The 27,613-nt window shown below is 43.1% G+C and overlaps 1 protein-coding gene across 1 annotated transcript in view; it reads left to right on the top strand.

Annotated features, from left to right (window-relative positions):
- SYN3 (synapsin III) overlaps window positions 1-27,613 on the top strand; it is a 206,431-nt gene that overhangs the window by 34,521 nt on the left and 144,297 nt on the right. The window contains exons 3-5 of the mRNA XM_065838673.2: window positions 70-127; window positions 11,771-11,862; window positions 25,034-25,190. Of these exons, the coding sequence (XP_065694745.1) occupies window positions 70-127; window positions 11,771-11,862; window positions 25,034-25,190 (307 nt within the window). The remainder of the gene's footprint in view (window positions 1-69; window positions 128-11,770; window positions 11,863-25,033; window positions 25,191-27,613) is intronic.

Here is a 27,613-nt window from a genome sequence, read left to right as displayed (position 1 = left end):
GAAAAACAGTATATAATGAAAGCCAAAAATTTTCTTTAACCGTGTTTGTCTCTCTCATTTCTTCTGCAGGGCCAAATATTTCCAGGGGAAGAAGGTGAATGGAGAATTTGATATCCGAGTGGAACAGGTCAGTGACGACTGAATTTGGCTGTAAGAAATGGTTGTGGAGAGGGCTGAGGTCTTAATGACAGCTAATTGCGGATATTTCTTCTCTTGAAGAAAGGAACTAATGAAGAGTGTTAAAATGTCCATTTTATAGAATTATGGAAACTGTAAATGAACGTATCTTATTGTGCCACTTGTTTGTCCTCCCTACCTTTGCAGAATCAGTTACTATTTCACTTTAAAATGAAATTTCTGTTCTGGTCACGGACTTACCATTTCTTCCACTGGAAGACTACATCACAGCTTTATATATATGCCTGAAAAGGTGCAAAGCCAGTATACCACAGTACATATTGGTGATGTTATGTTCTGCATACAAGCTATACACATCTTCTGGCTTACCCTAATTTAAGCCTAAAACCTTTGGTTTAACTTGCACACTCTGTATGGCAAAATCTTTTTATCTGTTGAAAGTCCATAGGAATAGTAAGGAGGGTCAGGGCCTGTTTTCTGATGTCATCTGCAAGGCATTGGACAAATTTGTTTCTCAGACTTTTGTACCAGCCATTAGTTTCAGTTGAAAACTCTTCATATTTGGGGCCTGTCCCCTCCTCTCTGTGTTGGTGCAGTGTCTGTGAAAATGAAGTCTCAGTATTGACTGAGACTTTGGATGCTGTTGTCAAAGCAAAAATGATTCTTAATAATCATCTGCAGGTTCCTAACTTGAAAGCAGGCATATGGAGAGATGTAGAGATGAGCTGATGATTCTGAGGGCATCATACGCTTGTTTTATACTCATCAGGGCTATAAAAGTGCTTGGATGGATAAGGAAAGCTGATGAATGTTCTTTGAATGACTGGATATTTTGTATGTTTATAAAGCTGTGGATCCTGCATCTCGCGTGTGCATGTGTATAGAAGTATTAATGCAGTGGTTTTGAAGACTTTCTCAGGACCCATTGCCTCTGACGATATGTTTCTTCTCTTTTCAAAAGTGTGCTATCTAGTTACCTAGGACTACACATGACCACACTTATTCTGATCAGATTCTGTGTCTGGAACAGAAAAGTTAGCAAGTCATTTTTTTGCAACTGTGATACTATGAACACTTTGTTTTCCTCTTTTCTGGTATCAGACTTGTCAGCACTGGGTGGTATTAGCAAGAACAATTCTCACTTGCAGTTCTTTATCAAAGTCTTTATTTTGCTGGCTATCTCAGTAACTGTCCTAAAAGAGAACAGAAAAAAAAAATCACACTTCTCCGATAGAAGCATGGGATCAAATAATAATTCAGATTTGCCCTTCAAATCTCTGATCCAACCCACTCCACTATTCAAAGCAGGGTCAGCTTCAAAGCTAGATCTGGTACTCTTCAAAAGGACCTGTTAATTCTTTCCTAAACCTCCAGTCTCTGCCTTTCCCCTCATAGCCCTTCTCAAATTTTATTGCACTTGAGCTCCTTATAAAGGAACTATCTTCAAATGGTTGGTGAGTGGATAAGGACTGAAGTGGACTCTTGATCTCTGATGAGTTAGACCCAGTAATGACCCTCGTCATCATCAGTAGGTAGCTTATTGCATTTCCCCAAGGACTTTTTCAGGGTGACTCTCCCAGTCTGTCTCTTGAAAGCCTTTACATAAGCTTAATTTCCATGTTTGAGAGGAGGCACCAAATTTCTCCAAGCAGAGACCTAAAGGCTGGCATGACTCTGGGGAGGCATGATTCTGGAGATGACCATTGCCAGACCCCTTGCTGCCTTGTTTGAAGACTCAGCACAGTGACTGCAGCACCACCCAAGGGAATGAAGTGCTCACTGGTGAGTAGGAGAGTTGAGGAACAATAAACAAGGGCCTCAGCCCCTTCCCCTTGCCCTCACCCTGCCCCTCAGATCAGGCAACTAAGACTCCATGTAGTGGGCAGGGAACTGCTCTTGACTCCCCCAGAGCTGGAATCAGAAGGGATGATCACTTTCCCCAGCTGGATCCACTGCCTATCAAGGGAAACAGAAGCTGCATTGTCAAGGGCAGTCCTCAAGTCTGACCTCAGGCCCCTTCGCATATCACAGAGGCCAAGAGAGGGGCATTTCTTTCTTCAAACTCTGACTTTTCTTCCCTTCTTTTTTTGCCCATCCATCCTTGCTCAGTATTTTTTGATATTTACTTTTCATTCATTGCTCCTTCCCTGATTATCTGGTGCCTTCCTCACTTCTTCATCCTCTTCCTCAAGCACAATCCAGGAGCCTAAATTGTTGTGGAACAGGTCCCCCGAGGCTGAATGAAGACACTCTCGACCTGATTAATGTTTTTCCACCATTTTATTACAGGAAAAAAAAAAATCAGAAAAGAACTGTGTTTGCCACCCTGAACTCTTGTGAGTTCCCAGCTCACCAGTCTTCACTACTATAGAAGTCCTGTGAGCAGCATACAGACTGTGCTATGGTGCACAAGCCCTGCCTTGGCTGTTCAGTTCTGAATAAACTCTGCATCAAGTCAAGTTTGTCTCTTGGGGACCTCTTGAGACACTTGGTCTGCTCCATAAGTTCACCTAGTTTTTCAGTTTTCCGTTTGGTCCTGCTTCAGATATCCACACATTATTGACTCAGAAATACAGTTTGCCTTAGGAAATTTTTTTATGTTTTATAGGAAAAAAATACTTTTGACCTAGAAAAAAAAAAGTTTGAATGGCAGAAAGTAGTGAAAGGAAATATCCAAATGTTAAATATGCTTGAAAAACCACACTGGGAAGAAGTAACTGTTCTGATTTTTCTGACCATGTTAATTTTTTGGCCATTCTTCCGGGATGCTCTGTAACTGGTTTAAATCAAAGAAAGAGTTTGCCGTGTTGCTTTTTCTCTTCCTCTTTCCTCTCATCTCTATTACTCTTAATTCTTTCTCAACAAACCATTTCAGCAATCTTTGGGGGAAGCAGGGTAAGATAGTAGGAAACCTTTTTTTTTTTAAGTCATGACATCACTTATTTGTAATGGAGCAGGAGTGCTGAAAGCAGCACTGTGTCTCCCTCTCTCAGCAGCGGGAAATCACTTATCTAATCTGGTTATACACCCCTACCAGCTCTCTGAGGTGCCTCTCCCCCTTGGCCGTCATCCGAGGAATGCAAGACGTATGTGATCATGCTGCTGTCTCGCTCCATCTATCCCCCACACCCAACACTGTGGAAGGCACTGACTGATTTCAGCTGAATTGGAGAAACAGGCAGAAGTTTCAAGATACTGAATTTCCACACGAGCTGAATACGGTTGCTTTTAGACACTGGATAATCTGCAGGGAAGAGACTGTTAAATGCCATCCTGCTGCTCAGAGAGTTGCCTCTGTAAGTCTTAGTTCATGTGAAAATAAGTTTTATAGACTCTCATATAAGGTTTTCGGGTTCTTTAGCATATAAGTGAATGGCATGGCCTTGATACCGTGTTCAGTTTTGGGCCCCTCAGTATGCTGAGGTGCTGAGCAAATTCAGAGAAAGGCAACAGAGCTGGTGAGGGGTCTTAAGAACAAGTCTTACGAGGAGTGGCTGAGGGAACTGAGGCTGTTTAGCCTAAAGAAAAGGAGGCTCGTGGGAGACTTATCACTGTCTACAACTACCAGAAAGGAGGTTGTAGCATGAAGGGTGTTGGTCTCTTCTCCAAAGTAGCAAGTGATAGGATGAGAGGAATGGCCTCAAGTTGTACCAGGGGATGTTTAGATTGGATATTAGGGAAAACTTATTTATGGCAAGGATTGTCAGGCACCGGAACAGGCTGCCCAGGGAAGTGGTTCAGTCACCATCCCTGGAGGTGTTTACAAGACACGTAGGTGAGGATCTCAGGGACGTGGTTTAGTGCCAGTGTTAGGTTGACAGTTGGACTCAATCTCGAGTGACTCTTCCAAACAAAATGATTCTGTGATTCTACAATACCACCATCAAGCCCTTGATCTTCAGCTTGGTCCATTACCACTAGCAACAGGCAAGAGATGCTGTGGGGACCAGCTGGTGCCAGTGAGGAGGAGACAGAGTTGTCAGGGATGCTGTGATGGGTACACCCTTTCCAGCCTTTGCTGTCTCCTGTCATTCATTAAAATGATTGTGAGGCCTGACTTAGTTTCCACCTTTGTTTCTCCTCTTCTAATCTTCAGCATAACACCCAAACCCCATTTATGAATGTGCTTTAGAGGCTGATGGACTTATTGCCCACCCTTGATGAAAGCCTGGGCACGCAATGCCATTGCCTCTTTCCTGCTGGCTGCAGAGGCAGAGGTGCAGGGCTGAGTGGGGTCTAGGGGGGGTGGGAAGCAACTGCAAGTGCTCTCCTGCATCTGGGACCCTTTTTCTTGTGAGGCAGTTTGGATTACAATTTGATTACTTGGATATTTTTCCACTAGAAGTCCTTCTCTAGCAATGATAATCATTCATAGGACTGAATGAAACACTGATCAAAAAGAGAAAATCTGTTTGACCTATTCTCATTAAAATCGTGGTGGTTTAAGTTTTACTTAGTGTGGGTAAACCCCTAAGCTTTAAGGAGCAGCTAACTCTAAAAATACTGTCACTTTTTTATACTAAAAATAAGATCCTTAGATGTTGATCTGTGGTGTTGCTTTTACTTGCCTTCTGATTTCTAGCTTCAAGAACTGCAGTGTATACATCTCTAGTTCTTTTCTCCAGAACTACAAATACTAGAGAAATTATTTTACAAATGAAGAATATACATTTGATTAAATGGCTTGAAGGCTAAGTTGACCTTAAAGAAGAATCTTGAAATGCCACAGGAGTTGACCACCTTACTTTTAGTGTTTCCTGAAGTTAATTTTGATTTTATCTTGTCAGACCTTCACTGGTCAGAGGACAAGGAGGCATTAGGAAACACAGTATGTTCAGAAAGAGAAGGAGTTATATGATAGGCTTTATGCTCTGTCATATGTTTTCCGTCACTAGAGGCAACTGGTAGTAATTTAGCACCTCCTTCCTCTGCCCTGTCCCAGAGAAAACCAAGCCTTGCGTGCCCTGAGGGTGTCATATGATTCTGGGGTTTCCCATATAGATCATACGCCAGGTACGCTTCTCCTTGGGTGTTAGGGATCCCCCATGCACAAGGTGGATGCCACATGGAAGTTCATCCCCAGCACACCCAGGTACATGCAGAAGAGGGCAGGACAGCTAGAGCTGAGACCTGGACAACCAGAGACCCATTGGACAGACCGTGACACTGTGGGCAGTGGTCAGATGAGCGGGACACTTGCCACCTGTCTGGGAGAGAGATGCCCACAAAGCAGGAGATGTGCAGAGCAGGGTCACTGGAATGACCATGGAGACCTGACTTAGGAGGCTGAAAGATTTGAGTTTGTTTATCCTGTGAAAGGCTAAAGGAGACACAGCTGATTCTAACAAATACAGTGGTTTAAGAAAGGGTTTTGTGAGATGGTGCCTGCAGTAGCAAGGGTTTAGACCCTAGGGCTCTGGTGGGCTTTGCCAGTCCTGTGCCCACATTGACCAGTGAAAGCACAGGAGGGAGAGAGAAGAGCACAGACCCATCAAGCAGGAGCAAGCAGAACATCTTAGAGTTTGTCACCTTCAGGGTACCTTTCCTTCAGGTATTTCCTAAAGGCATTTTAATCTATTCAGAGACATCTTTCCTGGCATTGGCTAATTGATGGTGGAGGGGTGAAAAGGGTAAAGGAGGATTGATGAGGTCAAACGGTTCATCCAAATTTTTATTCCTGTTGTTTGTCCACCCGTCTCCTTCCCACTGTTTCCTGCTGTTACGAGGTGAGTCCGTCTGTCCGTCTGACATGCGTTCTTCTTGCACAGCTCATTCACTTGTTCCTGCTGTCTGGTTTATTTTCAGGGAATGATTATTCAGTGAACTCCTATGTACATGCTTCTGGAAAAGTCTTGTGGTATAGATTATAACTCCATTGGCAGCATTGTCAGGAAAAAAGTTGTACTTGGCCCTCACAGAACATAATTGTAATACAAATCATGAATTCCAGCTCCATTGTACTTCCCGTCCTAAAGAGATATTTTCATGAGCAACATAAAGTGGTTCTTTCAAAAGGTAGAGTCTGGTAGGCCCATGTGCGATGAGAGGAAAACTAGCTTCTCGTCAAATAACTGTATAATTTTTATTCATTATATGCTTAGGGTTTGGGGTTCTTTTTTCCATCTGAAAGCCTGAAAGCAGTTCAAGAACAGCAACAGCAGTTCTCATCGCTTTGTCACATACAAGCATTCAGAAACCATGAATAAAGGGAACTGGAGAAATAGCAAGAATTACTGAAAAATCATTAATTTCTTAAATAGTATCTTCATTTTTTGTTGTTTTTGTTCTCCATTGACTTTTGGAGGCTTAAAGAGTTCATGCTTTTTACATATTCACACAGAAGTCTAATATAACTTCGTGTCTTCCTTTTAAGTAACAACCAACCAGGGTAGTTTTTAGTTAGGTTATGGATACATGAGAGATTAAAAAGCTCAGTAGTTCAAAAAAACCCAATGTGCTTGTCACTTCATGGACACACTAAGCCTGTCTGTTTAAAAAACAAACAAACAAACAAACCTTCCATGTCTTCAATACACAAAGCCCAAAGCCTGTGTTACATCCCTATTCCTGCATTACTGTGCCACACTGGAAGTAAGCAGACCATTGGCATTTGGTCAAAGAGCAAACCGGGATGCTTTCCTGGGGCTGCCCCTTGACACGCAGTGTGAAGTTTAATAAAGACAGCTACCGAATACCAAACTTTTCACAGGATGGTTGAGGCTGGAAGGCACATCTAGGTGTCTCCTAGTCTATCCTGCTCAGACAAGGTCACCTTGAGCAGAATGCCCAAGACCATAGTCATTAAGGTTTTCAGTATCTCAAGGGATAGAGAGTTCAGAGCCTCTCTGGGCAATCTGTTCCAGTATTTGATCACCATTACAGAAAAAAAAAGGTATTTTCCTTATGGAACGTAGTGTATTTCAAGTTGTGGTCATTGCCACTCTTCCTTTCACTGGGCACCACCGTGAAAAGTATGGCTCCATGATCTATACTACCTCCCTTCAAGTTTTTATAGACACTGGCAAATCTCCCCCCTTATGTACCAAGCATCAGTGGCAGACACACAAGATGGGAAACTGAAAACAAGTCAGCAGCCTGGATAAAGCAATGCAAGGATTACAGCGGATCTCAGCCAGAATATGAGTTAAAATCACTGTTGCATGTATGACAAATCTATACTGGAACATATTATTATGTTATGTAGTATTATATGGAAGTCAAGTGGCCTGATCCTTCCATCTTACTCAACAATGATCAGGTCTCTGCTGAAGGATCGTAGTAAGTTTGAGTTGTTGACTACTGTGCTGCTAAACATCACCTACAAGAAAACCTTACTAGAATGGGGTTGGTTTTGTCTGGGTAAAAAAGGAAGAAAAAATGATAAGTCTTCACAAGAAATCTTCAGGTTCTACAGGAGGAAGTAATGGGCAAAAAAATACAAGCTTAAAAAGTAAGCAGGGGGATTTAGGTTGGACATTGGAAAACTTTCTAAGGCTGTTAAGACACAGATTACCTGAGAAGGTTCCCCATCTGTAGAAGATACAAGGTTATGTAGTATCTGCAAACAATGGAAAAAGTAGAGCTCATCTGGTACAGGAGAGAGACTATGTGATATCTTGAAGCCCTTCCAAGCCAACTTTCTGTTATTCCATGAAAAATGCTTAAAATCCAGCTTGAAAATGTGCCTCCCATGAAGCATTAAAAGGTATGACATCATGATTTAATCCCAGGCAGCAACTAAAGACCATGCAGCCACTCATTCAGTAACACACCAGTGGGATGGAGGAGAGAATCTGAAGAGTATAAGTGAGAAAACTCATGGGTTGAGATACAGACAGATTAATAGGTAAAGTAAAAGCAGCACACACCATCAAAGCAAAACAAGGAATTAATTCACTGCTTCCCATGGGCAGGCAGGTGTTCAGGCATCTCCATGACAGCAGGGTTCCATCACATGTAATGGTTACCTGCGAAGACTAATGCCTTCACTCCAAATGTGCCCCCCTTTGCTCTTCCCCCAGCTTTATATATTGAGCATGATGTTGTATGGTATGGAATATCCTTGTGGACAGTTGGGGTCAGCTGTCCCCCTTCCCAGCTTTCTGTGCACCCCCAGCCCACTCGCTGGCAGGGCAGGGTGAGAAGCAGAAAAGGCTTTGACTCTGTGTGAGCACTGCTCACAGTAACTGAAACATCCCATAAACCCAAAACATAGCCCCGTACTAGCTAGGCTGAAGAAAATGAACTCTGTCCCAGACAAAACCAGCACATATGTCTATCAAGCCAGGCATTTCTACTGTCGCATGATTTAAAATAAGAAAGTCCTCCTTGTCTTATTATCAGCAAACAAAAACGGAAGCTCTGAAATAGCTCACCAAAAAGATCTCCAGCACCTAGAGAACACTGATGGGAGAAACCGAGAGTACCTTAAGATTTAATCCAAATGATCTGGAGAGATTTCTGAATCTGAATTTCTGAAATAGGTATTTTTAACAGAACTATCCTCAAAATATCTGTGGGCAACCTGCCCAATCTAGGCCTTACAGACATACAAAATATTTCTACTCCCATAGTCTGTATTATGTTATTCTTCAAGACAGATCGTGTCACGTTTGTCACACATGGTTCAGTCTTGGGCTAAATGTTTTTGCAGCCACTGGCACCATTGCAAACCAAGTATAGAACACCATCAGGGTAAAGTAATGCCTTCTTATATTTGATGAATCCTAATGCAAATGACTCCACAAGGCCGTGGGCTCTCCTGTTTTATGCATAGTTACCTGTCACTCTATCTGCACAGGCTGCTTTCAAAGCCCTCTTTGTCTGCAAGGTAAACTCAGGCTGGAGATGATCTCAGACTTGAAATTCCAGCCAAGGGAAGTCATCAGGCTACAAAACCCGCAAAGTTAAAAATACAGGGAACGCTGGAAAATCAACAGGAAACAATTTCTGCTGACTGAAGTTTCTTCCAAACGCCAGCTAGCAGTGGCCTGTTAGATGGGACAAAGCCACTACATGAAAGCAGCAACAATCCTTAACTTAGTCCGTTAAATGCCAGGAAAAGATTAGGATTGTCCCTCAGCTGTGATTGTATTTCTGGATGTTTCGGGGACAGGGTAGTGCTCTGGGTTTGTTGAGTCTCCCAGACCTGCTCTCCATTCCTCACTCTTTGCCAGGGTGCCCTGGACAATGGTTGCCAAAGGGGTTTTCTTCCTTTCTTCTGGCTCTTGACATTAGCAAGCCTGAAATTGGTCCTGGGAGTTTGGTATGAAGTACTTACCAGCTCTGGGGATCCCCAGGCCTGTTTGGACTTCAGGTGTCTGAACACAGCTTTGTTTGGTCTGACTACCTCAGGAACCACCTGTCAGACCAACTTAGTTAGATTGTAAGTGCCAGCTACCAAATGAAGACTGATGATTTTTGCCCCCAGCGAAACAAAGTGTTTAAGCTCTTTAGTACAGAACCCTTATGGAAAAAAGCTATGGAAGAAAACCATAAAAAATATGAAAACACAGACCTAAAACTTCCTTCTCTTGCTCTGGTTTTCACATTAGATGAGGCATCCCTCAGCTGCAGAAGCTGAAGATCCAGCTCAGTAAAGCTCTGCTTTCAGAGTGGAACATCTCTGAGGCATATGCAGACGCAAAGGCAGGAAAACCATCTATCCTTTCATCTCTCCAGTCTATAGAGCCTCTCAAGCCCACATGTAAGCTAGCAAGCAGGTATGCTGTGTCCAACTTACCTTAACCTGCTGGGAAGCTCGCTGGTGGTACCCAGAGCATCTACTCTTGATAAATTCATTCAAGGTGGAGTCCTCCCTCCCTACGTCTATTGAGGTTGTTTAAATGTATGAAATGCAGAAGCCTTTTAGAGGTATAGATTTTCCTCTCTCTGATTCAATGTGGTCACTGAAGAAGCATGGATGTGGCCAAGGCAACAACCTGAACAGTTGCCATTCCCCCTGTATGCGTCTCTGTGTGTGTATGTGTTTCAAGTAGGATTTATTTCTTGGCAACAGGAATTTTCCCCCTCCTTTCATTGTAATTGGGAGTTACAATGATGTAAGTGCATGTAAGGGTGTGACATTGAAAAGTTTATGCAGGGCAGCAGACATAAAATCTTATTACATCATCAGATCACCAGTCCACAGCCGTTGCTTTAAAATTATGTGGATTTAAAAAAAAAATAAAATAAAGTTAGAAGTGGTATTTTCATTTGTCATCTGGCCTCTGAGCCTTTACAGGTGCACTAGTTCTCAATTGGCAAGTTTTTTCCATGTGTTCATGAAGATAAAAATGCTTTTTTAAATTTTGGTTGGGTTTTTTGGTTTGGGGTGGGTTTTTTTTGGTATAAAAGTTGTTCCTGGTGCTACCTTTTGGTTCCAGCTAGTAGAAATGTCAGAAGAAGATGAAATAGTACAAGGTTCTCAACAAAATCACAAGCATTAGCACCACCATCTGAGTGCTCTGATGTTAGGTAGCCACTGGTTAGAAGATGATTTTGCTGCTGTCCAGTCTCCATGATGCTAAATCTGAAAGAAATGAATTAACAAGAAAGGGGAAAAAAAAAACCAAAACTGTTTGAAAGGGAGAAGACCAAATTTTCTGTCTCAGAAAATGAAACCTGTTTATTTATACACACAGGCACTAATTTAAGATTCTGGGTCTGTACAGCTATGTTTGCATTGTGCTGGAAACAGAGGACTTGCATGGCACAACAATAGGCTATTCCCATCTGGGGCCTACTCATTTGCTCAGAAAGGACAGGGTTAGGATTTGGAGCCCAAGACGAGCGCTGACCGGCTAATCCTGCCATCCTCCTCCTGCTGAGAGTGGCCTGAGACCACCGAGTCTCGCTGTCACTCCTGTCTGATGGGCAGTAGATTATCACACCTCTCCATCAGTTAATCGCTCTGATTTGTGTCTTAACCTTCAATGACACCCACTGCAGTTGTAATCACCTCTGTGCACATTGCCTTTTTCTCCCTGTAGCTTAAATAATCCTTGTCAACCTTTCCAGCCTTGTAAGTCGCACCTCTTTTAAAAGATAGAGTGTTTTAATAATTGGGCAGTACTGTTAATAGCTTATCCAGCTTTACTAACCCTTTAATAGTTAAAATCTTAATAAGTAAACCACATCAGGTGGGTTTCTCTGCTTATCACCTTCCTGCAGCATAATGAGGCTTTTTTGCTATTTAGGGAGGTTTAAATCTTTTCTATTGGGTTTATAACTGGCCAGTGGCACGACAGCCAATTCAGACATAATTCTAAGCGATGTTTCCAAGTGGAAACTTGGAGTTTGAATTCAAATGACCTTACCTCTTTTTATTATTATTATTCTTTCCTGTATGTGTTTTTCAGCTTGCTCATTCTTAATTCCTTCAATACTTATTACTGCAATAAGCCTAATCCTGTATACTTGTACACCCCAAGTGTGGGAACCGTAAATACTTCTGCAGTCTCTCCAGGGCAAATCAGCTGTAATTAGATCTCCCGTTGCCTCATGGAAACAAAAAATTAAAAAGGAAAATAAGGAAAGGCACACTCCGGCTGAAGACTATTCTGCATCTGTGTCTGTGTGTTTGTGTCTCTGTAGTCCTCAAGTAATGCTCTGTCCTTTTGTTCTGCTCCAGGCTGAGTTCTCCGAGCTGAACCTGGCTGCTTATGTCACGGGTGGCTGCATGGTGGACATGCAGGTCATGAGGAATGGCACCAAGGTGGTAAGGTGAGGAACACCAGCTTTTCTTGAAAATTTGGCTTCCTGAAGCAATGTTGGGGCAAGAAAGATGACCTCAGGGTCTGAATGGTATCTGAACTAGGGCGACACAGCCCTGATGACTTCAAGGTTTCCTGGAAGCTGTGGAAAGACTGACCTGACTCTGGTGGTTTTATATCAGGTCTCAGTTGCACATTATGATGTACAATCATTGTTTCCAGTCCAGAACCTTCAGGCAACCACAAGTCCCTCCTTTTCAGGTTCTTTTTAGCCTCAAGCTTCTAAATAAAAGTGACAATGGATCTTCCTTTCCCTTGATTTTTCTCTGCTTCTGTGTCAACTAACCTTCATTGTAAACAGTGGTTTGCATTTATCAGCCTGCCTGTATTAGGTCCTGATCCCAGTAGACAAAGCCTTTCCATGACCATGATCCTTGTAGCCTGGTTTGCTTCAAAAATACTACTTTGTTTTTGCCAGAGATTCCTAATACTCTGGCCTTGCCCTGTGGTATATCTCAGAGGTAATACCATAACTCTGTTTGATGGGGATGTCTATCCCTGAAAGCATTACTTCATAACTGTAGTCACTGCAAGCAAACCCTTTTTCTGAGCAATGCTTAATCCCAATTCACTTTCCAAAAGCATTGCTCCCCTTTTTTTCTGCCATCAGAGTGCTTGCAGTTTGGAGTTAATGTTAGAGACGTTCTTATTGGTGCTATACAAAGAGCAGTGTGTTGTTACATCTGTGTATGACAGTAAAATGCCTCTGTTTACATAGCCTTGATAGTTATTACTTTTCACCCTTTTATTCCCAAGCCTACATCTTTATGAGTTTGTCGTTACGACTTCCGACTCTACATTTCATCTTTGACACAGTAGCTTGTCTTTGTTAGTGTTGAAATCTCATTGCTATTCCCCATCTGGCTTTCTAACCTTCCAACCTCTCTACTTATTTTTGTACAATTCCTTTGTGTTTTTCAGTGTACACCTTGTCTCTGAGTATAATATTGTTCACACATTTAATCAATGCTTTTTTCTGTTTGCTTCTAGTTCAGACATAGAGACACATAATGTAGCATGCAGGAATATTTTTGAAAGGGAGTATTAGAACAGCTGAAAAACAGTGATTGTGAGAATGCTAGCCTCAGTTTAATTTCTCAAGACGTAATTTCCAGTCCAAACAGTGCAAAGCAACACTTGTCACTGTCAATTAGCTATGACTATGGTCCATCAATCCATTTCAAGTCTTGACAGCTCTTACTATGTTGGCAAGTCTCTATTTGTTCTTTGGTACAATTTCACAAGTCTCTGCTAAAAACTTTAAAGGTTGAGTCTGTTATATCCATTTGCTTTCTGTCATCCCACAAAGCGTATGTCCTGTGAACCAGCTGCTGGAGCATCCATCAGACAGTGTGCCATGCTAATGCACTCTTGTGTTCACTTGCTCACAGCACTGGAAGGTTTCCCAAGAACCATTTCCTAGGTTGATCACATATTCATTTTCCTTCCCATGCCTTTCCTCTCAAAGCCATTCATGCATCTGGCAGAAAGATCTTGAGCTATTAAACTGAAATTGAAGACAAAATTCATTTCACAAGAGTGTCTGGGGCATGGTGTTCATATTTCTGCTTGCAGTAAATACACAGGTATTCACAACTAGCATTTTTGCATGGCTATTTTCTTGTGAAAATGTATGTTTTTATGACTGGCATTAGTTCAACTTTTTTTGTTTTCTTCTATGCATGTTTAAGGACACATGCATTTGTGTGGTTGGAGGCAAATTTGGCAAATAAGTACTTGTCTGGATACCCAATATATATGGTATGTGTTTTCCATGGTTTGTTACAGTCCTTACAAGCCCTAGGCATTTGTTTACAGCCTGTGCTGATGTACCCCTGTCCTGCCATCTCCACAAGCTTAAGAGCTCAGGCCAGCCAGCTTTCACAGCCACTCCTACCAATACTTCAGAAGTTGCAGAAATAAAAATTATTCTTCACTTTAGAAGGTGAATTATGGAATTTAATGCTACTGAGCTGTGTGGGGGCCCCTCAGTTCATCCACATGGGTGCAGCTTGCTTCTCACTCGCCCCAAGTCCCCATCCTGCCCACAGCCATGTTCTGCATGACCACAGACACCTCTCAAGGTGCCCAGCCACATGAAGATGCCAAGTGGGACAGCCTCCACTCACATGGGTGCATCAGCCCTCCTGATGATGATGCAATCATATACCTCTTTTTTCCATCACTTATTAGGCCTGTGTTAATTATTAAGCAAAATAGTCACAAGTCAGAATGTTTCTAGATGGTGAGATACTCATCATGGTTTTTGAATACTCAAAGTCCTTGGAAATCCCACCAACAAGTTACAGGAAGGAAATATGACAGCATCTTGCTAACAGGCAGATTTGATGTTCCCCTGCTGCAGGAGTCCTGGCTTCTTCACACTCCTCTTCAATGCAAAGGCAACAGATCATGGCCATTTAGTTGAAAGACAATTAATATAATACAGTGGATTTAAAATTAGTGAAATAATAAATGTTTCTGACAACAACACCGATAATAATAAAGAAACCACTGGGCTATTCTCTCCAGTTTGAAATTATGTTAATTGATAAACCATCTAACAATGTATTAAACTATTAAATTCTGTCATTTTGCAGGAGGTCTCATAGTTATTTCTTTAAACATCCTATTGCATGTTTAAATCAAAGCTCTGTCTTTGCTGATTCCTTGATCCTTTCTGACACCTTGTAGTTAAGGCATTCTTTCTGACCCTGTGCCAGCTGATTTGAACTGCACTAGGAAAAAGTTGTGGTTGTTTCACCTGGAAGGTAAATCCCCTAATGACAAGGTGTAACAGTCCCTGGAGCCCTACATTTGCAGCTTGCCTTGGGCAAATTAAAAAAAAAAAAAGGAGCTTTAGAAAGTTTATTGTCAATTAAAGAGAGCAAGGAGGTCTCTTCCAATCCCTAATATTCTGTGATTCTGTATACAGACCTCCATGACTACTTCCTTTTGTATCTTGAAACAAGTAGCTACAAGTAAGTTGGCAAACAACATAACTGTAGCCAGGCACTACTTTGCTTGCCTGATTTTTAAAACACGTATGGCTTCCAGAGCTTAATTATACAGTAATAGAATTCTGGGTCTCCACCTCCTCTATTTTAACTACTAAGTTCTGCACATCTGTAGGATGGGGTGAGGGATTTGATCATCTCAGCGAAATATGCTACTGGAGAGAGAGGCCATCATCTAACAAACCTAAAAAACTGCATGTGTTTTTTTCTGTGCCATTTCCACCATGACATTGTGATGGCTCCATCAACCTATTCAGCACATTTTCTTCAGAGTTAGAAGAAAAAGAGCTGGCTGTGGCATATCTTGTGCAGTCTCTTTCCTATTTCAGTGCCCTGTAACACATGGCCTGACTGAGGACAATGCATGGGAATGAGCTGGGCACCAGGAGCACTGTTAGGCTCAGCCAGGGCTGGCAGGGGTGAATCAAACACACATCGGTTCTTGTTACACCAGCACTTCTTTGGGTACAATAGGCACCAGAGCTTACCCAGTGAAAAGGTAAGTTTGGGAAGCAGGAGGTGGCACTTATCCCAAAAGATCCATCACCAACTTAGACGTAGCAACCCATTTAACAGAGGAAAGGAATCATTTCTGGGTGCAAAGGCTGGACGACTAAGCAGTTTGAAAAAACACATGTGGGCCGACGCCTGCTTTTGAATTACCCAGGTGGATTCTTCATCCTCCTTGAAGAGCATACACAATTTCCTTTTGCACAGGTCTACATACACACACACACACACACACACACACACACACACACACACAGAGTGAACTGTCTGGAGTCTTAATTTATCTTAGAAAGCTCTTGGGCTGTGTCGCCTCTGCTGAGGTTAGATGTAAGGAATGGGCTTTTCGTTTTCACTTTTCTTCAGTTCTCTGAAGGGCTCTTCACACCAAAGTTTCCACAGTGCAAAGAGGCTGTCAGTGCTGGCACTACACCCATTCTGAGCTCCACTTATGCTTTCAGGATATTATAAAAGTGTCTTAGTATAAATGAGAATTTGGGCTGTCTCTGTTTCTGACAACTCTTAGACTCCCAAACTATGATCTCAGTCTCTGCATTAGATTAAATGCAGTTCTGTGTTTGCCTTTTGGGCTTTGCAAGCCTTCAGCTATTAATTCCAGTAGATGTGGGAATAAGGCAGGGATACGTTGAAAATCTGGACAGCTTCCTTATGTGGGGAATACTAATGTCTTTGGGAGCATTTCAGACTTTTAAGGATATAAATTAATCATGCACCAGACTGCTCTCATCTCCTGTCTCCCTGTGGAGCTGGTTCTTTTGCCATAGGAGGTGATTATCCAGGGGAGAAAGCACATTTTTGAGTGTTTGCATGGGACCTACCACAGTGGTGGCCCAACTATTTACAGTGTGATATGCAGACTCAGCATAATACCATGGTATGGACAAAAGGTGATGGATCAGGAGATGCCCAGGGGCTGAAATGAGGAGGGCCCTGGCAAGAGAGGAGGGGTGACAAAACTGACAGCAAAGCAAAGAGGAGCTGAGCATGGTGGACAAATCTCTGCTGTGAAGAAGGATGTCTGCCCTGGAGCGGTGTTTAGTCCTACAGGACTTGCTTGAATTTGGCCAGTCTGTGTAAGCCTGGATGACATGCCCTTGTCACTCACAGCTGTGATGGAGGCAGCGAATGCTCCGATTCCTCCATACAAGCCCATTCATTCCTTTAATTCACACAGACATTCCTGTTGGTTCCAGCTGATTCAGCGCTTCTACTATGATCTGCACTCTGGTAGTCAGCCTGTTGAATCACCATCCCAAACAGACCAGGACCTGAAAGTGCTTTTTTCCCAAAACTTATTTTTGCACTGTAATCTGAAGTACAATCACAGCATGAGGAAGCAAACACTTTTACATGGGGGGAGCAGGGAAGAAAATGGCCAACCCGGCAGCAGGTGTTTTCTCACTGTTCAGCACTCGCAGACCCCAGGACACACGTTCTAGCTAAAGAAGGTCTGCCTGCTCCAAGATTCAACTCTTTGAAGTCCAATTATGATACTGTCCCCTTCCCACTGTACCTTTTCCCAGCCCAGTGGGTTCACCCACCCCACAGGCCCATTTACAACCTGCTTCCTGAAAGAGACATTTGGGTTTTCTAACCTACAGAGGCCACACTTTCTCACCACACGTTAGCTGCACTTTGCTATGAGATGGGTATTTTCTCCTCTCTCAAGGACTTATTAAATAGTTGAAAGTTTCTTGCAGTTCTACAGGGAGAATATCCAGGGAGGTCAAGGTACTGTCCCTGGACACTGATGTAGGACATAATGGTAGGCAGCAGGTCATTTTCCAGCTTCTGGAAAGGAGGAAGCTTGTGTCAAAGAAGAACCCTAGGGTCTGTCTATGTCTGTCTATTCCCTGTCTTTTTTAATTTAACCTCTGTTCTAATTGGGGTATTTTTTAGAATGTCTCTTTCTGTTTTTTTTTTTGTTGCTTCTGAACCAAAATTCTGAAAACTTCTGAGACGACGTAGATGGGAGAAAAAAAAAAGGGGGGGGGAGGGGGGCACGGGGAGAAGGAAGGAGAGAAACTGATTGGGAGAGTTTAGGTTCCCAGAATGCAGATCAAAAAATATGTTAAGCGCATAGTTCTCCCAAGATTCACAAAAAGTGCCACACCATATAGTACATTATGTGCTGTATATTTAACACTGAACAACATTCAGGCAATATTTTTCTATTGATGGCGTGGCACTCTATAAATGTAATAGAGAAGGGCATGTAACAGCACGTGAGCTTTCAAAAGTGCACTTCAGGTAAAATATCAATGTGCCAAATGACCACTTCCCTCACCGAAATACCCTGCAGAGATAATGGGCTGGGACAAGGTGTCAAACAGGGTAGACTCTGGCAATCTGCAGTTACACACAAAGCAATTTAACACCTCCAGTAAACATTTATAAACCAAGAAATTTTTCCCATGGGGGGATGATTTACTGTCGTCTTTCACTAATCTCTCCCCTCCTCACCTGCCTGTCCTCCTCCTCTGTTTTTGAGCAGGAGCCTAAAATGAGAAGAGAATTTGGGGTGTGCTTATTTATGTATTTATTCTCGCTTGCTTCCAACTCAGCTCCTGCTGCTGAACAGCTGCCTGGAGGCCTGCTTCTCTCTGCAGGGTTTACTGATCTCCCCGATGAATAAAGTCCCCCCTCACCTCCCCAGCAGCTGGCGCCCAGCCGACGTGCAGGCAGGATGCTGACAGCTATTGGGAAAACATTTGGCATGCAGGCAGCTGCCAGAAAGCAAAAGTCACTCTGAGCAGACCAGGGTGGGGAGCATCTCAGAGACTAAACTACTCCCTGGCCCTTTTCACATTTACAGTAATTCTTTCCACTAAGAAATGTGCTGCCAGAGCCTAGAGCTCTCATTAATTAGTTAATCCTGGAGTGAATGCAAGAATGATTGAAGACTGTTGTAGATTGTTTCAGTCTTGATCGGCTTTTCTTTTTTTCTCAAGCCTGCCTTAATTTGTCTCCTTTCTACATGGGTTTTTATTAACATTTCTTCCAGGGAATGGCAAACAGAGAAATGAAGGGCCAAACCCTGCTGCACCTGCACTATACTAGTTGACATTGATCTTTATTAATGACCTGATATTGGAACAAAATGCAGCCTCAACAAGCTCATGGGTGGCAACAAGTTGGAGGGTGAGGAGTGTGAGAGATATGCCAGAGGGCAGAGCTGCCATTCACAGTGACCTCAAAAACTGGGGAAATGGGCCAACAGGAACTTCATGGAGTTCAATACGGACAATTTCAAAGTCCTGCAGTGAGGGAGGAATAACCCCAGTACTGCTGCGGGGCAGCTGAGGAGAAAACAGCTCTGCACAAAATGACCTGGAGGTCCTGTGTGCCCTTGTGGGGAAAGAAGCCCAGTGGCTCTGTGGGCGGTATTATGAGAGTGTAGCTAATGAGACACTGTTCACATCTGGAGTACTGTGTCCAGCTGTGAGCTCCCCAGTACATAAAAAAAGGCATTGGCGCACTGGAACAAGTTGAGTGAAAGGCCGCCAAGCTCATTGAACTGGACCAAAGACATCCAAGGAGAGACTGAGAGATGGCTTTGTTCAGTCTGTATAGAGGAATGTACCTACAGCCATCAGGGAACTAAGAGGAGCGTGTAGAGAAAATGAAGCCAGACTCTTCTTGAAGGTGTACAGTCAAAGAAAAAGAAATAACAGTCACAAGTTGAAGCCAGTGAAATTCCAATTAGATAATTTTTTTAATAAAACTTCCACAGTGAAGGTGTCAAATACAGGAACAAGTGCCCAGAGGGGCTAGGGGATCTTCATTCTTGAGAATATTCAAGATTTGGCTGGACAAGACCCTGATTGACCTAATGCCCCTTTAAAGTTAGCCCTGCAATGAGCAGTGTGCTGCACCAGATGGTCTCCAGGGATCCTCTCTGATATAAATTACCCTATTACTTTATTCTGTAATGTTGGAAAGTATTTGGACCACCTTCTGTAAAAGCTTTGGGTCACAAGCATTTTGGAGGAAAGCGGCTGTTGTCAGGTGTGTTTGTTACTTCTTTGAGAAATTGTCTGGGTCTGCGTGTTTTCGCTTGTCAAGGCTGATCAATTTATAAGTAAAATATAAGGCAGAGTTAGGAGACTGTGACGGTACAATTTGGAGAGCGTGTGACATGCAGTTTTGTGGTTCCTTGGCCATTGGTCTGTTGCTGAGAAGCAAATCAGAACATCTTCCAGGGTGTTCTTGTCTGCCTATAGTGGTCCTGGTCCTACTGCAGCTATGACCCCTGGTTCCTGCTGCTTTTGCTGCACTGATCTCCCTCACACCCCATGTGGTTTTTTTGCCAGCCATTTTCTATTACAGTGCCCCAGAAGATCGCCTGCTCCTCTCCTCCAGCCTGGTAAAGAGAGGTCATCCTTTATTGTGTTGCTTTCTTGTTTCTCTAAAACCAGCTCTGCATTACCTTATTCGTATATAAGTCATCAGATTCATTCTTTCCTTGAATAACTTCAGCAGAGTTTACTTCTTTCTGTGGAAAAAAAGGACATGAGGTTTTGACTGAAATTAAGATTTTTTTTCTCAGCAAATTTCTCATTTTACTATTACATCCAAGGTAACTTTGAATCTAGCTTTGCGATAAGGGAAAATGTCATAGATTTCTTATTACTTTTCAGTAATGTAATAACAATAGTAATAACACCTGAGTAAAGCACAAAAATAACTTGTTCCTGTTTGTAAATCCGATTTTCTGTTAGTTCTCAAACACCTAGGGCACTGGATATTTGAAAAGATTATTGCATTTCTTAGATAGCTGCAGCCACTTATGGCTTGGACTTGTGCCTCAGAAGCTTGCCTGAAGGCTCCATTAATTGCCAGTAATGCAAAGCTTGTTGTATCATATTGCTTGATTGTGCACTTTTCTTCCTCTTCATGTCATGCCAAGCAGATAGGAAAGGTTTCGGAAGAAAACTTACTCAAAATGTGTTGATCACTGGGAAGTGTCAGAAAACTGAATAAAGCCTCCTTGAATAATGGAGAATAGACAGAACCTGAAGTGAGGATGGGCTTCTTCAGTGTACAAGGAAGATATTTTTCTATTTACATGAAGGACCAAATGCCTTGTAAGACTGACACTCTTCCTTAAAGAGAGCAGGAGAGCCCATCCTTCTCCCACAGCACAGAAAAAAAACCTCTCTAAATCTATCATGGTACTTAAGTATAAAGCAGGCCTACCTTTTAGCTGCAGGTGATTATCTGCAGTGAGAGGTTGAAGAGATCATTAAATGTTTTTTTGACAACAACTGTTCTTGTGTGTTCTTTCTTCACACCCATGAAGCTCTTTGTGCTTCAGTGAGAAAAGCTAAAGGATCAGGAAGCAAGCCAGACTTATATGCAGAAATAAGAAATAGGAATTCTCTTTAAGGCATGAAACCTCCCAGCAAGATTTGCTGTCATCATCTTGTCGACCCCAAAGCAGGTTGTTGACCTACTTTCTGAAGATATATGTTATTGTTGATCTTTTCAGAGCCGATATTCTTCTCATGATTAGAGAAGTTAAACACATGGTGACCAGAATAGCTACTGCTGCTTTTGAGATGTTTCACTTCCATGCTTAACATCAAGAATCTCTTAAATTGTTTTATATTCCCTCATTTCTGACAAAACTATTTCCAAGACAGCTAATGCTGTCATAGATTTAAGGGTAGCCAGGTTCAACCTAAGAAATTATATTCTGCAGTCAGATCACTTTCTATTAGGTATATTTGATCTAGGCTTTATACTTAGATTTGTCTCCATAGTTTTACCACTGAGAAAGAAAGAGACTGCTAAAATGCATTGGAACAAGTTGAAAAAAAGAGTTAGCTAAATGCAAATAAGCATCCTGCACCGCAGTATCAGAGTCCAGGCTCAGGACTGGCGGCACTAGCAGCTCCCCAGCCAGACACTCGTCATCACCCAGGGGTGATTGACTCTGGTAATCACTGCCCAATCTCAACTGCCAGGAGGAGAGGTAGGCTGAGTGGCTGCCATGCGCCTTGGCTAGCATTTGGGACAGGGAGGCAACTAGTGCAAAAAGAGAAAGAGTCACAGGGACCTGTGGGGGCTGTTTCGCTCTGGGAGAGGCTGGAGCAGTCATGCACCAGCTAGAACACTGAAAGGCTCGTGTTGCTTGTGGCAGAGGCTGTTTCCTGTGGCAAGATGAGCTGAAAGGAAAGCACCTTTCCATTCCAGAGGAAAATGAAATCTCACCACCTATTTCTATCTGGAAATGAAGCTTTTCCAGTCTCCTGTAGTTTGTTTTTTTTTTTTAAACAAAGGATTCTTCTATTTCTACACCACTCTGGGAACATGTTACATGCGTTTTAGTGGCCTTTATTTCACCAGGAAGTGCTAGAAGCCAAACTCTAAATGAGAACTGAGCTCTCAGGGTCTGAGAAACGGCTTCTGTAAAAGGGTTGTGGCCAAAGATGGTCTCCAACTTTCTCCTGGAAGCTTCATCCATCTGGCTATCATGCTAAGGCAGGAGTCTGCCATGCAGCCCAGGAAGGGCACCACACTAACATGCAGAGCACAACTTATTAGCAATATGTTTAAAATCTGTGGTTTAGTTTTTGTTCCATATACCTATCCCATCTCCCTGTCCATTAGATGTTTGAATGGGCTCTCCTGTATTCTTTCTGTCACCAAACCCATTCTTAAGACATGTCTTTAGCAGGGGGCTAGGTACAGTTTTATTCAAGACCGTTTGTTATCTAGGCACTGGCTGAACAGGTTTAGTGAAGAGGAAAGGTACGTGCTCCTGCCACTGCTCTCCTCTAGTCCTGCAGGACTCGGGTGCTTAGGACCTCAGCACAGTAGGTGCTACTGAGTTTGGCGCTCTCAGATATTTTGGCAATCGTTGTTTCAAATGTGGGACTTCTGCCTGACCTGTCTGTCTGCCAAGGATTTCAGCTTTCTGTCATGGGAGGTGTTATTGGGTTGGGTTGAACTAGCAAAGAAAACAGTTATGCGAGTGGCTATTCCAAATCCAAGGCTTGCTGTGTTAGCTGTATTATCTTAAGCTTTACAGTCTGTGAATGAGCAGTAGCTTGCAAAAGTAATCTACCAAAAAAGCAATAATCCCTGTTTGAAGCAATTAATCTCTTTTCACCCCAGAGCATTTGTATCACCAGTTATTCAGTTTTCACACCCTCTCCCCTACCATGACAATTAATTTCCCTTTTGCTGCCTGCGATCCTTCCTAGCCCCTTGCCTCACATTTTGTCCCTGGTCTCTGCTTCTCTGTCACAGATTTCTCGCAGACTCCAGGGCTCTCTAGCTGATGTTTATTCGCAGCTAGTCCCAGGCCCTGCACTCCTCTGCCGTGTTCTCAGTATCCATGGGAACATCCTCATTGTCCTGCTGTTCAAAACAGGGATTCAGTGTCCACCTTTGCTTTAAAGATTCGCTCCTCATCTGCTGCTTGAGAGAGTACTCTGCCCTATACACGGTGCAGTTTAAGAGTAGGCTTTTCTGCATTAATTCTGTATTCTTGTGTCCATCTCTTAATCTGAAAAACTCTTCCTTTGCCAGGATCTGAAAAGACAGGAGCTTTTTTTCCTAAACTTTTGAATAGCAGAAGTAAAGCCATTGAAGGCAGTTTCCCAGCCACTGTGTGTCCTCCCCCCTGGCTGGCCATGCTTGTTTTCACGCTTCATCCCCACCACAGCACAATGACCCCATCCCAGGCTGGTGAGGCAGATGTTCAGGGGCAAATGCTGCTACTTCTTCTGGGGAGACCAGCGCGGTGATCCAAATGATAACCATGCAGCCCCAGTCAGTGCTGCTCTGTAAGTCAAGTCTGGGAAAAGACTTGAGCTGTAACAGGGACCATTTTCTCCTTCACAATACTCAGCTGAATGGAGGAGTGACATACCTGAAGCTCCTGCCCCTCCAGGCACCACAACTGCTTAGTAACTCAGTGCAGACATCAAGTCCTGGTACTAGGAAGCTGATTAATCCTTCCTGAGGATCTGTGCCTGCCTCTGGGGTACTTTCTACGTGGTAGTTCCAGCAGAATGGAGCAGCTCGGGCTTTCCAAGATTAGTATTCGATGGCTGTTTCTCAGCAGGGGGTCACTGCTTGCTTTACCCCCATTGACATCAGGGAGGTCAGTAAATCAGCCTCACAGTGATAGCCCAGCCCTCCCGATGCTCATTGTGCATCTTGCTGCTGGAGGAAAGCACCACCTTTGGTGCCAAGTACGCTCGGGAACATGCCTGGATTTAAACATACTCCATGGGAGGAAGTCACAACATTTCCAAAGCTTGGCCTCTTGCATCACAAAAGCAGAGCATGCTCCTCACCATGTCTTGGGTGATACAAAAGCCCAATGTCAACAAACAAAAGGAACAGCTTTAAAACAACAAAGCTGTGCTGGGTTTTGTATACAGTGTGTGTTGCCACAATTTGGCCCAGAGTCACCATCTCGAATTTCCCTGCCAGAATGATGGAAATATAAATAGGGGCTATAAACCCAAAGTATTTCCAGCTCATGCATCCAAAGGATAGAAATTATAGTCTCTTAGCAAGGAAAATGTTCGAGGGCAGTGAGGTAATGGGACCTGGTTACAGAGCTCATTTCTCTGAAAAACTTCAATACGGCATGGAAATTTTTCCAATGTCCTTGATACAACCTCTGTTAAAGTATAAAATAATCCCATTTCAGTGGAAAAGCCCCTTCCATGCCTTCAAGAATGAACTGCTGAGCTGCATTTTGAGAAAAGCTTCTTTCCAGCTGCTGTTTCCAGAGATTTCTGAATGGCTCTGAAGACACAGCATCAGCAAGGAATGTTCGCAAGATAATCCATCGTGTCTTGGCTTACCTAGAAAGGGCCTCACTTTTCTGTGCGTTTGCTGAGAGCTGCTGCTGTTGAACCATAGGAGTCCTGGCTCCAGCCTCGCTAAATAATATTCTGGAAGTCCACACCATGAGTCACAGCACTGGATGAGGGGCTCGGCTCATTTGATTAATTACATTACCATGCCTGCCCTTTACTTGTTGACTCATAGCCTTAAGAGCTGGGGATGTGCTGCATATGTAGTAAACTGATTAAAGGGGGAATATATGTCAATGCATGGATGTGTACAATAGCTTTTTGAAATCCCTTATGATCTTCCCACCCACTGGGCATTGCTTCAATATCGAGTTCGATCGTCAGGAAACAAACTTGCTGCCTCATCTGCAGCACACATGGCAATGAGCTTGCCAAATATGGCCAAGCTTTTAGAAAGAAAAGATAATTCCACCCTCCCAGTGAATTCATGACCCTTGATTCTGCCTGTGGCCTGTTCCTGTGAATGCCTGAGTGACATGGAAACTGCAGCAATTCTGTTTGGCCTGTTTCTACACTCTCACACTTGCAGCTATGTTGGATTTCTCCTTTTTTTAATAACTAGTGGTTTTTTATTTGGTTTATTAGCTTCTAACGCAAGCAACCCATGACGAGAGGCAAAATGAAGAGTAACGTGTGTTAATTAAAAGAAAGAAAGATGGAGAAGATGCAGGGAGAGGTTAGAAGTGTTGCTGAGTGTTTGAAAGCAAAAGGTCACTCCCCTCATCTGTTCCAGGTCCTTCAAGCCTGACTTTGTCCTGATCCGGCAGCACGCCTACAGCATGGCGCTGGGAGAGGACTTCCGCAGCCTCATCATCGGCCTCCAGTACGGTGGCATCCACACAGTCAACTCCCTCTACTCCATCTACAACTTCTGCAGCAAGCCCTGGGTGGTAAGTGACAATCCAGCTCTGCTGCATGAGAATACTGCAAAGTACATATCTGGTACAGATAAAGCACCAAACTCAGCCTCATGAGTTCATAGGAACTCATTTTTTTAGGTTAAAACCACCATCTAAACAACCTTTGGAGTTTAGCTGGGAATTCTTAGAGAAAGACAAACAGACAAACATGAAACCCCCAAAAAACCCCAAACTTACAAGTACTGCTTCTTTATCAGCCTCTAGTAACATCAAGGTGTTATCTCCTCACCCTTAGTAGGACATTTCACCTGTCCCAGAGTCCAATGTGTCACAAACAGCCAACAGTACACTAACATCTAGAATTCTTGTAAGGCAGAGCAGATCATAGAATCATAGAATCATAGGATCACAGAATCATAGAATAGTTTGGGTTGGAAGGGACCTTCAAAAGTCATCTAGTCCAACGTCCCCTGCAATGAGCAGGGACATCTTCAGCTAGATCAGGTTGCTCAGAGCCCCATCCAGCCTGGCCTGGAATGTCTCCAGGGATGGGGCATCCCTGTCTTTTCCAAAAATGCTCTAGCGCAGTAGAGAGAGTAGTGAGAAAAATCTCACTGGATCAAGTATCGGGCTCAATACAACACCTTTGCATTGTTTCCTACAGTTGGTCTAACGCACGAGTGTGTTGACCCCGGTGACCAGACAAAAAACCTCTGCATTCGCACTGGCTTTTGCTGAGGAAGACGGTCATGTGGTCTATTCCATCTGATTTTGGGGTTGAGGCAGTCAGGGCTTAGTTGACGTTTTCCAACTCATGCCTTGTAATTACATATGTGATGGTGTGCAGGGGCCTCAAGATGTGACAGGCTTATTTTTAGGAATCTAAAATAAAAGAAAACAAACAAACCAAGCACATAAGGAAAAAAAAAAAAAAGTAGAGCTGGCAAGACAGTGTGGGAGAAATTGGCTCTGCCAGTAACTCGTCTCTATCTATTCTGGGTCCGCTCGTGCCATTCTTTCCTCACAGGGAATACAGTTGGCTCAGGCAACCTTCCCAGAAGAGTCAGGGAAACCACTTGTAAACACTTAAAACAGGTTTGCAGAATTCCTCCTTTCCCTGCTGCCCTCGCACACACATCATCCCCCAAACCAATGACTGTAACGCACTCAGTAACCTAAGAGCTCGGGTGGGATCTGAGCTGGAATTTGGCACCACTGAAGTTTTATCAGGTTGAAGCTCAGGTAGAGATTGCCCTGGGGCATTTGAGGGCAGAAGGCTTCACTGGCAGCAGAATCAGTGTTATTTTATTTCGTGGTAGTTGGGAAATGAGAGATAGGGACAGACCACTTTGGTGCATGTTCCACTCTGATTGCAAAACAGGCATCTTGAAATAAGGGATCTGCTTAACAAAGATTACTGGAAACTGAAACCAGTTGAGATACATGAAGAAATGAAATTAAATACCCCTGGGAAATGTGCTTTTCACTCTCCCTATTTTTTCCAAAAATGTTTCCATTTCATAGAAATGTTTATGATATTCTGGAGGGGGATGGAAGCGAGTCTGTTTTTCCTTGGCAATTTGCAGCGTTTTTTCTCAGAAACTTTAATTACAATCAGATGAATTTGGGCTTGAGTTTTCTGAAACATGCAGCCCCGTTTTTTAATGACATTTGCCAGGTCTCCAGTATTGCAATACACAAATTTCTTCCAAGACTAAAATTTGCTCTAAACAGAAGGACAGTTCAAAATAGGCATTTCTGAAACAGAAACAGACATATTCAGGGGGATCTCACACACCGAGAAACATCTAAGAAACCTAAATTTGAAGATGATCTCAGAATTATTGAGAAATAATGCTATGAGCACCCTGAACACAATGTTTCAACCAGTAATGATAATTTTTGCATTATAAAAGTTACACTACAAAATACAGTGGGAACAATGCTCAAGAGTAGTACTCATATTACATGCAGTAATGTCAGTAATTGTAAGCCAACTTCTGCATCTGTAAAACTGCAGGAAATATGAAGTGTTGAAGATAGTCACCTGCAGAGCCCAACAGACTCACAGCCAAACTGGTATTGGCTGTCAAGGTATGTGGGTTCCCAGATCATAGAATCATAGAATAGTTTGGGTTGGAAGGGACCTTCAAGAGGTCATCTAGTCCAATGCCCCTGCCATGAGCAGGGACATCTTCAACTAGATCAGCCTGGCCTTGAATGTCTCCAGGGATGGGGCATCTACCACCTCTCTGGGCAACCTGGGCCAGGGTTTCACCACCCTCATTGTAAAAAATTTCTTCCTCCTGTCTGGCCTGAATCTCCCCTCTCTTAGTTTAAAACCATTACCCCTTGTCCTATTGCAACAGGCCGTGCTATGAAGTCTGTCCCCATCTTTCTTATAGGCTCCTTTTAAGATGACCTGGACACCTTCAAACCATGCAAAAGGCCTT

Source organism: Patagioenas fasciata, chromosome 1, assembly GCF_037038585.1.
Source record: "Patagioenas fasciata isolate bPatFas1 chromosome 1, bPatFas1.hap1, whole genome shotgun sequence".
In the NCBI taxonomy this organism is placed as follows: Eukaryota; Metazoa; Chordata; class Aves; order Columbiformes; family Columbidae; genus Patagioenas; species Patagioenas fasciata.
This window is presented reverse-complemented; position numbering and strand designations above follow the sequence as displayed.